This window comes from Corylus avellana, chromosome ca6, assembly GCF_901000735.1.
Source record: "Corylus avellana chromosome ca6, CavTom2PMs-1.0".
Classification (NCBI taxonomy): domain Eukaryota; kingdom Viridiplantae; phylum Streptophyta; class Magnoliopsida; order Fagales; family Betulaceae; genus Corylus; species Corylus avellana.
This window is the reverse complement of record NC_081546.1, coordinates 15,073,823-15,086,791: the sequence shown is the minus strand read 5'-3', so window position 1 is coordinate 15,086,791 and position 12,969 is coordinate 15,073,823. Positions and strand designations below refer to the sequence as shown.

General features: G+C 37.7%; 1 protein-coding gene across 1 annotated transcript; it reads left to right on the top strand.

The window, feature by feature from the left end:
* Positions 1–10,945: 10,945 nt before the first annotated feature.
* Positions 10,946–12,436, top strand: LOC132185223 (uncharacterized). Its single transcript, XM_059599024.1, has 2 exons — positions 10,946–11,334; positions 12,373–12,436. Exons 1-2 carry the CDS (start codon positions 10,946–10,948, stop codon positions 12,434–12,436), a joined length of 453 nt encoding a protein of 150 aa, XP_059455007.1.
* The last annotated feature ends 533 nt before the right edge of the window (positions 12,437–12,969 follow it).

Genomic DNA, 12,969 nt, shown 5'->3' with positions numbered 1-12,969 from the left:
CATTTTGTGAGTATTTATCCCACCATTTGATATACCAATGCCTTTGGATTTTGTCTTCCGAGAGGTGGTATTGCCATCTCAGAATCCAAGGAATCTTGAATTTTTTAACAAAATGAAGCACAGTTGGAAACTTTGCTCCATAGGAATCAACCTTGTAATGGCCTTTGAAAATTTGAAAGGCATCAACAAGTTGGAGGGGGAGAATATCAGGGAGACAACCAAATTGGTTCCACCACCTGGAGAACCAGAGAGGGAGAATACCAGAAAATTCTTTATCAAAACTGACAAACCAAGAATGTTCAAATTTCGAGGTTTGATGAAGCAGGAATTTGAAAAAAGGCATCCACGTAATCATAATAATTACAGGGGATGTTAAACCCGTTAAGGGACCTGGAATCAGAAGGGTGATTACCCCATTCTTTTTCCGAAATAATTCTCTTGAAATAAACACTGTGGTAAATTGTTTTCTGGAGGTTAATCTTATCAGGGATGACCTTGAAGAAAACAGAACCTGTTTGTTTCAGGATAGCAGAATAATAGGCCAAATTTTTCGAAGGATGTTCAGGAATCCAATGAAAGTTTGGGGGAAAATAGGAGACGGCAATATCTCCGGGGGTAAGGGAAGGGGAAACCCGATTTAACTCAACAAAAAATAAATTTTGGGAGTAGGGGAGGGTCATGTATTTTGACGACGTCCGGTCGTACTTGACGGAAGGTTTTTGGGAAGGATCCGCAAAGGGATCAAAGGGGGCAGCAAGAGTGCTGGAATATGAAACCTGGGAACCAGGACAAAAGGGGGTGAATCTGTTGGTTAGGGCAACAGATGAAAACGGCAATGGGGAAGCAGTGGGAACAATGGAAGACTCTGACTTGATGGTCAGAGCCTTGGAAGTAACTTTCTCTTTTTCTTTTTTGCCTGCCATGGTGGCACTGCAAAATTTCAAAAGGAAAGAAATCAGAAATAAAGATGTAAAAATCTTTAAAATATCACAAAATAATTTTAAAATTATTTTGATGCAAAGTAAAACAGTTATAATAATATGCGCCATGTGATGGGTGCAGGTATGAACAGTAGGTAAAACACAATCATCAGGGGGAGTGTTTAAACAAGATAAAGTCCTAATGGGAGTAGGGTACTCATCAGACTCTAATCCTGAAAACCTATTAATCAACCTATTAAAATCAATTTCAAATTTGGAAACGAACTCAAACTGAATTTTAGTACCAAATTTGACAGCAGAAACACCAATCTCATCAACAGAAAATGGATAGAGTAAAGAAAGAAAAGGCATGCCAAGAATAACTTTTTCTTTCATGTTTTTGACAAGAACAGCAGAAGTATGAAAGCGAACATTCTTTTGACAAACATGAATGTTACCGAGTTCATACTTGATATGCAATTTATCACCACTGGCAGAATTTAATCTTTGAGTGGATGATTCAAAATATTTTTTGGGAATAAAATCTTCTTGAATGCAATTCAAGTCAGAACCAGAATCAATTAAAGCAATAGCATCAAAAACATATTCATCAGAAATACGGATATGAATTTTTGAATACCATTTGGGAGGAACAACTTTAGAAATCATACTGACAACCTTAGCCTCATCAGAGAGAGGTTTATGGGTGGATTCAGCCTCATCATCATGCTCAGAAATTTTAGTGTCTTCGTTACTTGAAGCACTTTCTGGAAAACATTTGTTAAGATTTAACAGCAAAAGCTGTTGTTGTAAATCTTTATTTTCAGTTTTCACAGCTTGCAGGTCAGTCTGCAATTTCACAATATCTTTCTTGGTGTTACTGATCTCATGCTGCAATTCTGAGACAGTAAGCACTTTGTTTTTCGGGTTTGAAAAACGTTTCAAAGTGTCTTCAAGAGAGATCTTGGAAGTAGCTGGTTTTTCAAAATTTTTAAACATGAGTTTCTTAAGTTTTTTAAGATACTCTTCTTTTAACTCAGGATCATCAATTTTTGAAATCAAGGTTAAAAGCAAATCTTCTTGTTCTTCTGATTTGGACATCATTGAACAAGTTTTTGTGTTGCAGCAAGAACCGGCACAGTTCTCAAATTTGTAACAGTTTTCATAAACAGAAGAATCAGAATGATAATCAGAATCCGAAGAGGATGGAAAATCATCATTAGAAGAATAATCAGAAAACCCATTGTTTTGGAAAATTCTGAAAATCTTTTGCTTTTCATCGTCCTTGATGTTTAAAGCATTGATCTCTTGTTTAATCTTTTTGGGAGGTTTAGGGCACTTGTCAGCATAGTGTCCAGTTTCTCCACAATTAAAACATTTATCTTTTGAAAAATATTTTTCAAACTTAGAGCCTTTACTCCGTCTGGGAGGTTTAGAAAATTTAGGTTTGTTAAATTTTCTTGTCTTAGCTCTGTTGTAATATGGAGGGGAAGATTTCGCAAAATCTTTTCTGGTTTTCTTCTTATGCTTCTTTGAAGGAGCAATAGGAGGCAAACCAAATTGTTCGCAGAAATTTCCCATTTCATACTTAGCTTTCTTGGCGTTCTTAAGCTGCTGTCGGATCATTTTTTGATCGATGCACATCTTAATACCAAGTTTTTTCACTGTGGAGAATAAATCTCCATAGGTTAATCTTTCAAAATCGATGATACCAGTGTCAGTACTGATCAATTCATCTTTAACCTTGTGAGCAAATAATGAAGGCAATCCATCAATAAACTTTTCTTTCCAATAAGGCTTTTGGCTATCAGACCTCATCATAACACGGGAAAGAAAAACATCTTGATACCATCTATAGTCAGACATAGTAGGGCATCGAAGATTGTTCAAATAATCAGAAATACGAGAAGTAATGTTGGAAGGAGTTCCAACAAAATTCTTGATAATTGTATAAATCAAGGTGTTAACACCATCAGGTTCACCCATGCCAACGTCCTCATTGAAAATGGGTATACCTTCTTCATCACACTTTACTGCTTTCCTGATTTGGTTTCTTCTGTCTTCAGTGAGATAATTATCCCACCAATTTCGAAGGGTACCAGAAAAACCAGTAGCAAGTAAATCCACAATATCAGTTTGACTTTTACTGTGGTTTTAGATGTAGGCATTAGCAACCATGGCCATGTGATTCATCTTGTTGAGCAGTTCTTGCTCAGATAAACCATCAATGTTCCATTCATACAACTTATCAGCTGAAACAGAAAATTGAGTATGCAAAAACCTTTCCTCAAATTGTAAATCAGGAGGGGTAGGTTTTGGATAAAAATTCTTTGTCTGATTGAAAGTTCTAGATCCGTCAAAGATCCTTTGGAGTTTTGGCTCCATTTCAATCTTGCCAAAGTTTTGTTCAAGAACTTTGATGTCAGAATCAGTGGAATCAGCAGAGGATTCAGAATCAGATGAAAAAGCTTTTTCCATGGCAAAATTCTGACCAGAGGTACTGGCTCGAGTCGTCTTTAACTCGGTCAGTTCAGCAAGCAATTTGTTCACTTTCTCAGTGTTCTTCTGAGAAGTGGTTTTTAAACCAGGAGATTTCTTTAAATCAGGGAGAGAAATCAGTGGTTTTTCAATCTTTGGGGGAACAGAGGAAAACTTTAAATCAGAGGAAGAAGAAGGAAATTTTTCTTCAATCCGATCTAACTGTTGACCTATGATATGAATAGATTGGGAAATAAAATTGTTTTGCTCAATGATTCTCCTATCGTTCGTGATAGGGTCCTTATCATGAGTTTTGAAAGGGGAACACTTAACAACCATGTTGTTGACATCCAGAAGAGTGTTTGTAGTGGGAGGATGGGAAGATCTGACGACAGATTTATCCTCTTTAACAAACTTCTGTTTGACAACGTTCAAATCATTTTCGTCCGGAAAATGTTTTTGGAGAAAATCAAAAAACAAAATGTGAGTCTGGGACTCGATCATAGCTTCGGCCCATTGGACCTTGATACGATCTCGTTCCTTTTGGGAATACTTAGCACGGTAAGAATGCCTCAACTCACGATTTTCTTTTGAAGAAAAATCCTTGTTCAAAGCTTTCCAATCAATAACAGAGAAAAAGTCTTTGATGTGAGCAGTGATAACATTACACTGATGGGGAAAATCAGATGTAACTGGAGCAACAAAATCAGAAGCAGAGGGAGAAAGAGATCCGCGATCGTCATCCGTCAGTGGATGATTTTTCGTGGAATAAAAAGCAGATGAAACTTGGGAATCAGTGGAAATTCCTTTGAGTTTCAAACCAGGACTAACAGTGGGATGAAGATGAGGAGAATCGTTAAGGGATTCGTCGACATCTTTATCTCTACGACGGAGTCCTTCTGAGGTCGTTGAACCCGCAAAAGAATTCCTTCGTTCTTTAATCAACAGGGGACGTTCAATTCTGTTTGAATATCCCAGATCAGCAAAATTGATTTTAACAGATCCATCCATGTATTGTTGGATGTAATCAAGATTAGAGGCATCGTTAACTACTCGAGAAGGTTTTGCAACATTCTCCAAAAGCCACTCGTTGGGGAGTTCAATCTCCGACCACCGAATCATTTTTGGGGTTTTAATATGAGCATTCTGAGTAGAGCTCTGAATCAACAGAGTCGATTCGCCAGTATTCTTAATCACAGCACGTGGATCAAGATTTGTTTTCATCAACTTGTAATAAACACGATAGATGATAGCTATAGGATGGCTACCAACTTCCATGTTATAACCAGATGTGAGAATATTCAGCGTCAGTGCTTTCAGAATATGAACATCGGTTAAACTCAAAGTCATGTTTGGGAAAACATCAAAGTGGACAGGGCCACCAAACAAAGATGACTGAATCAAACTAATAATGCTTGTTTTAAAATCAAGAAAACGAGCATCACGCAAACAAAGCAAAACAGATGCATTAATACCGAGTCGAGTCAAAGCTTTGACTGCAACTTGGACAGAACCAACATGCAAAAATCTGAATTTCTTTGCAAGAGCATTATTAACAAAACGCTTGCTGAACAAGGTAATAGTCTGATTATTACCCGAGACCGGGAAGGTCTGTTCAACAGTTTTGACAGAATATTGAATCTTAAAAGAAGATTGAAACCAAGTAGTATTGTAGATATCCCTAGCGTCCAGCTTGGGGATGTTCCACTTACTAAAATCAGCATTATCATCAACCAAAATGTTTTCATAGTTAACCACGTCCGGTGGCAAACTGGAATTAGAGCTAACAGAAGAATTAGATCTGAACATTATGACATATATATATATATATATATATTTCTTATATGTTTTTATATTAATATATACATATATTATATATATAATATATACACACATGCATAAATAACAAAAAAAAAAAAACAAAGGTATATATTATTGAGTAAATGAGTAATGTTGATTATATATTGTTATTTGTTACTTAACAAAAAATATACGAGCTGAGCTTAATAAGCGAGGCGAGCCTTTTACGAGCCGAGCTCACCAGTTAGCCGAGTCGAGCCGAGCTTGCTTCGTTTAATATTCGAGCTAGGATTTGTGTTCACGAAGTGCTTCATTTAATATTCGAGTCGAGCACGAGCCGAGCTTATGCGAGCCGAGCCCGAGCTTGCTCGCGAGACGCTTCGCTCACTTAACAGCCCTAGCGCCAGCACAAAGATGATCAATCGCAGACCTGCGATTGATCGCACACAGGCTGCGATCGAGCGCACCTGTGCGTGATGGGCAAGTCAGCCACCAACCTTGTTATGGAAAGTGCAACTTTTAGGGTTTTGTAACTTAGTGCGAACTAGAGTTCAAACCCTGTGATTTTTAGGGTTTCTAGAGTATTCCTAAGGCCTATAAATAGATTCTTAAGCCTCTAGAATAGACGTACTTTCCAAGGAAAAGAATTGGAGCTCTTCAAGTTCAAGTTTCAGGTTAATTCTTTTTCTTTATTTATGAAGATGTTTAACATCAAATTTATGTATAACTAATTTATTTAGTAGGGCTAGATTGAAGCCCTAGTTATTTTTAATTAATATTCAATATTGGCGCCTTTGTGATGATCATGTTGTGGTATTTAACATGATTAATTCCTGCTTTCAAGAATTCCTCATATGTGTGTGCCTGATCAACATATGCATGTGGTATGGACTAGTTAGTTAAATCAATTTGGATGACCGAGTCCTGAGTTTAATAAAAGTAACAAAAAAAATCCACACTGAGTTCTTGGGTTAATCAACATGAGGAACCAAGAGTAGACACCCATGCCCTAGGCCTCATGTGTTTGTCGATTTCCATAGTTTCATGCTTTCTTAAAGAACAACTTAGTAGACACCCATGCTAAATCTTTTAAGAAAGAAAAGAATTAGAGTAGACACCCATGCCTAATTCGTTGCTTAGGAAAATCAATAGTTTAAGGAGTAGACACCTATGCCCTTAGGTTGACAAACATTAGATATTCATAACATGAGCAAAGCATTGACATATTGATATATTATCTAAATATAATTTGTGGTGGATATCAAAGCTCCACCTTTTTACTATAATCAAATCAAAAACCAATCTTTGTTTGTTTTACTTTTTGGAATTTATTTTGGACAAAATTTAGCAATCCTCGTGGGAAGGACCCCGTACTTGCACCCTATACTACTATGTTGACCTCGTGCAGTTGCGGGTAAAACATACAATTATTTGCTTATTAATTTAAGTAGATACTTGTAACAACAAGTTTTTGGCACCATTGCCGGAGATTGCGGCAGATTTTGTTTAGAATTAATTTCCTTTAGTTGTGTTATTTTAATTTTAAATTTTAAATTTTGGTTTTTCCTTTAATTTATTTTTGTTTTAAAGTTTTATATTTTTCTAGTTTTTTCTGCAATTCCTGTTTTGCCTCTGGAGGTGCGATCGATCGCACATCCAGAGAGCAGTACAATTACTGTACTAATTATAGACCTGATTTTTTCTTTTATTTCGTGCAGGGTTAGTTGAGTCTGCATCTTTGTAAGCTTTATTTTCAATTTTGTTTTTACTCTCCCTTTTTAATTTTGACTTTTTGGTATTTTTAATTTCACACATGTGGAAAGGCCTTCCAACACCCCATGGACCATGTTTTTTATGCCATGACCCTTATTACCATGTTAGAGAATGTCTTAAAATGAGACAAATTTCTAACAAATTTAATGGGCATAAGAACAAATCGTTCTCTAGACCGGGGAACGACCGCTATTTTGATTCCTGTAACCCAACATGGAGCCAACAGTCCAATCTCTCTTGGCAAGCTCAAGCTCCCAGAATTCATGCTCAACAATCTCATGGACTGCAACATCACTCATCTTTGCAATTCTTTGATCATGCATATTCCTCTCAATCAGCTGCACAACAGCAATGTCAGGCTGAACCACCTTCTCTTATAGATATGATAAATACATTGATTAAGACTACACAGCAATCATCTGAGGAGATGAAGGCCTACTTCAAACCGAAAGGCAATAGTCTTAAAGAAGAAGAAACATATCAAGAGGAGCCATCTCCCATATTTGATCATTTGGATTCTTACTCTACATCAACAAGAACCACCTCCTCCAAAAAGGTCTACCTTAGAAGAAGCAGTTACTGCTTTAGAAAAACAGTATGCTGACTTTACAAAACATGCATCTGCTCATCTTAACCGCATGGAGGAAAGAGAGCAATCATTTGAATGGATGGAGGCCCACCTCAAGCAAAAATCAGATACACTTAAAGAAGAAGAAGAGTGTCAAAGTCAGTTGGTGGCCAATCCTAATGAGCATTACATGGAGGAAGAATGCACCTACTATCACGCTTAAGCTGTCACATTGAGGAGTGAAGACGTGGTTGAAAATCCAATGGAAGAGGGAAAGGAGGAGCAAACTGACGTTCCACAGGAGCCACATTAGGAAAAAGAAGAGAGCACTAATATTTTTTCAACATTGGCTCTTATTCCTGAAACACCAAGAGGCCAAGAGAGAAGTCTGTTAGAGCGACCACATGAGTAAATTGAGGACATCAAGATAGAGAAGCTTTCTGAGTTTTCTTCCTATTTTATTCCAGTTCATTCCCTTTGGTGCAAGAGAAAGAAAGATTAGTGCTTCAAATTTAAAGTACCACCGTCTGACTAAAGACGTTAAACTTAGCGCTCATGGGAGGCACCCCATAGTTTATCCTTTTATTTTCTTTTGTTTTAGTGTGTTTTTAGTTTTTTTTTTTTTTTTTTTTAATCTCTAGTTCTGTTTCCTTTTACTTGTTTTTGTTTTTTTTTTTTATTATTTTATTTTGTAGGGACAAGTGTGCTTCGATTCAAGTTTGGGGGTGTGCTATGAGCCATGCTTTCCAACACACTGTCGTCCATCTCCCGGGTACATTCTTTTCTTAATTTAGACACATTGAGGACAATGTGTCATTTAAGTTTGGGGATATGGGAACACAAGTTGTTTACACACACTTTGTCCCAATTTCATGTTATTTCTTTTGTTTGTTGTTTGTTTATTTATTTATTTTATGCATGTTCATGTTTGCCCTTAAATTTTAGGATAATCTGAAAGAATTGTGGCTTGAATTTATTAGTGAACTTAGAATTTGAACACATGATCTGATGAGTGAATTTGTTTGTTAGATTACTTGCTTAGGACAGTTGAAAAATCACATGTTTGATCTGATCACACCAGCACATTAGCACATAATTGCGAGGTATGACAAGAAGTCTGATGTCTATGTTTTTGTATCTTGGGTGAATTGGATGACTTATTAGATGGATACCTTGGCATGTATTGAATGAAAAATAAATAAATAAGTGATCATTGATAAGCTTTTCACTGAGTAATTTGACCTTTTGCCTCAAAGCATTGAGTGTTCACGTCAAAAGGTGAAATTTTTTGATTTGATTGACGTCATGGTTAGTTTGGTTATGTAGCCTTTTTGACTCGAGTTAGTAGGTCCTTAGGGGTGTCTCTACACCTAATGCCCTAAAACCATCTGGTTTGGGAGTCATTGTCTTAACACTCGTTACATGGGTTAATTAGAAAGCTTAAGGGAATCAAACATTGCACAACCTGACAAAAAAATAAAAAATAAAAAATAGAAGAAAGAAGAAGAAGAAATATGCCATTCTTGTTCATTCTAATAAGGATTTCAGTGAACTTTGAGATATGAAGACATTGCACATTGGAAATACTTGGAAGCCTCATAATTTTGTGCTAGTTCACTTTACACTGTTTTCAAATTTGTGATGTGTTAGCATGTCCTTTGTAAGTAATTGAACTTTGAGATTCCAATTCATTGTGAAGATGGAGTTCATATTTTTAAGCTTGCTAATGAATGAAAACCATGATCTTGAAGTGATACCTTAATTTTTGGAATAACATGAACTGTGCATGATGTTTGTGGGTAACATTTATGGAAAACCCTCACGAGACTTCACTCGTCCTCTAGGAAATTCCTAAGGGTTTAAAAGGCTTGTTGCATACTCTAAATGCAATCGTACATCCTGTGAAAGATGGATTTATCTTTTTGTTTTCTGTTTTTCATTTTGTTTTTAGTTTTGTATTGCTAAGGGACTAGCAATATGTAAGTTTGGGGGTGTGTTAAGTGCTAAAATATTCATATTTTTAGCCCTTAACTTACATGTTTTAATCCTTTAGTTTTAGTTAATTTATGTCATTTTAGCTCTTTTATGTGTTTTCCTTGATTTTGTAGGTCATTGGAAGAAAAAGAAGCAATCTCAGAAGTTTTAGACTTAAAAGAGCTATTTTAGAATATGGAAGACTCTGGTAGTGCGATCAATCATAGGGGAGCTGCAATCGAGCGCACTACAGGCGAGGACCACAAAGCGCAAGGCACCCGCGATCGAGCGCCAGCACAAAGAGGATCGATCGCTGACCTGCGATTGATCGCACACGGGCTGCGATCGAGCGCACCTGTGCGTGATGGGCAAGTTAGCCGCCAGCCCTGTTATGGAAAGTACAACTTTTAGAGTTTTGTAACTTAGTGCGAACTAGGGTTCAAACCCTGTGATTTTTAGGGCTTCTAGAGTATTCCTAAGGCCTATAAATAGACCCTTAAGCCTCTAGAATAGACACACTTTCCAAGGAGTATAATTGGAGCTCTTTAAGTTCAAGTTTCAGGTTTATTCTTTTCATTTCTTTTATTTTATTTTATGAAGATGTTTAACATCAAATTTTTGTATAACTAATTTATTTAGTAGGACTAGATTGAAGCCCTAGTTATGTTTAGTTAATATTCAATATTGGTGCCTTTGTGATGATCATGTTGTGGTATTTAACTTGATTAATTCCTACTTTCATGAATTCCTCATATGTGTGTGCCTGATCAACATATGCATGTGGTATGGACTAGTTAGATAAATCAATTTGGATGACCAAGTCCTGAGTTTAATAAAAGTAACAAAAGAAATCCACACCGAGTTCTTGAGTTAATCAACATGGGGAACCGAGGGTAGACACCCATGCTCTAGGCCTCATGTGTTTGTCGATTTCCACAGTTTTATGCTTTCTTAAAGAACAACTTAATAGACACCCATGCTAAATCTTTTAAGAAAGGAAAGAATTAGAGTAGACACCCATGCCTAATTCGCTGCTTAGGGAAATCAATAGCTTAAGGAATAGACACTCATGCCCTTAGGTTGACAAACATTAGATATTCATAACATGATCAAAGCATTGGCATATTTATATATTATCTAAATATAATTAGTGGTGGATATCAAAACCCTACCTTTTTATTATTATCAAATCAAAAACCAATCTTTGTTTGTTCTACTTTTTGCAATTTATTTTAGAGAAAATTTAGCAATCCTCGTAGGAATGACCCTGTACTTGCACCCTATACTACTTTGTTGACCTCGTGCACTTGCGGGTAAAACATACAATTATTTGCTTATTAATTTAAGTAGATACTTGTAACAACACCACGCTGTCCCAAAATGGCAGCTAGTGTAAAATTTTTATGATGGCTTGACCGAGCCTCATAGACAAATGGTAGATGCATCCTGTGGAGGGACATTTATGTTGAAGAGTGAGGATGAAGCATGGGCCTTATTTGAAAATTTAAGCAGCAATTCAATTCATCATGCTTCCACTAGACGTAGGGCACCTGCACCTAAAGCACCAAAGGCCGAAGGTCTTTTTGAGGTAGGAAATTCTGATGTAGCCACCCAAGTAGTTGAGGCTATCACCAAGAAGCTAGATCAAATGACGATTGCTGGTTTTGCTCCTAATATTGCTCACATGCACACACCACATGAATCATGCCCATTTTGTTCTTGTCCTATGCATCATGTAAATGACTGCCCTACTGCTGGAAATTATACTGATGTTGCTAATGAGCAAGTTAATGCAACTTTCTCCAGACCGGGTAATGATCTGTATTCCAATACCTACAACCCGGGGTGGAGAAATTATCCCAACTTCTCATGGAAGAATCCAAATTCAGGCAACTCAGCCCCAGGGCCACACAATCAAGCTCAATCCAACAGGCAGCCCTATCAACCTCATTCCACTTATCGGCCTCCACAGCAGTAATACTAGGCCGCACCATCTTCTCGATCGGGTTTCGACTTCCAAGATCAAATATTGAAAAGTCAAGATCACCTGTTGAAAATTGTGAGCGAGATAAGTCAGTCCGTGAAATCTTAACAGAAGACAGTGAACTCACACTCCCAATCCATTGCCAAGCTAGAAGCTCAAGTCGAACAACTTGCCAAAGCCCTCAACAAGAGGGGTGAAGGAACGCTTTGAAGTCAGCCAGTGACCAACCCTAGGGGACTATACATGGTAGAAGGAAGCACATCTGATCTGGAGCAAGTTCAAGCCATCACCACATTGCGAAGTGAAAGACTGGTTGACAATCATGTCGAAGAAAAGAAGGATGAGCAAATTGAGGCCCCATAGAATCGGCATCAGGACAAGGGTAAACAAGTAAGCATCGAGGCATCTTCATCATCTGCCCCCACTCCTGAGGTACCATATGAGCCTAAGGTCCCATTCCTAGAGCGGCTGAAGGCACTCTCCCACTTCGAGAAACAAGGAGAGAAGATACTAGACATGATGGAAACCTTCAAGCAGGTTCAAATCAACATCCCACTCCTTGATGCCATCAAACAAATTCCAGCCTATGCAAAATTTCTCAAGGACTTGTGCACTCAAAAGAGGAAGAATTGGAAGCACATTCCCAAGAAGGTCATTCTCACTGAGCAAGTAAGGTCTCTGATTCAGCATAACACTCCTCCAAAGTTCAAAGACCTTGGAGCGCCTACAATTTCGTGCGTCATCAAAAACACTGAGATTGAGAGAGCTCTCCTCGACTTAGGAACTGGTGTTAGTTTGCTTCGATACTTGGTATATCAGAAACTGAGCCTAGGGGAATTGAAACTGACAAGTACTGTCTTGCAATTGGTTGACAGCTCGATCAAGAAACCTCCTGGGATTGTGGAAGATGTCATTATCAAGGTGGATAAGTTCTACTAGCCAGTTGACTTTAAAGTTCAGGACACAGAACTGGTCTTAAATCCATAGAAGCAGATTCCTGTCATCCTTGGGCGTCCTTTCCTCGCCACAACCAATGCATGCATCAATTGCCGGACCAGAGTAATCAAGATCTCTTTTGAAAATATGAAGATCAGATTGAATATCTTCAATGCCTTCCAAAATGTGCCTGATCAGAATGCATGTTTTTTCTTGGATGACATTGGAGAAACAGTTGAAGACCCACCTCCTGATCCTCTATCTAGAGCCCCATCATGGAGAAACCCACTGGAGCCTATGCCTCTCACTTCAAGTACTCCACCACCTGATGACAACCCCACAAGGGACATATTTCATTCAGAGGTTGCTGAAGTGGATTTCATTGGGGTGGAAAAGTTTTTGACAAATTCCCTGGATACCCAAGTTTTTGACAACTCCCATTGAGACAAGAGGTTGATCATGAAACGAGTACGGGACAAACACCCTAAACATTGTCATGGGGAGCATCAAGACCTATTAGCTGAGAGAAGTAGTTT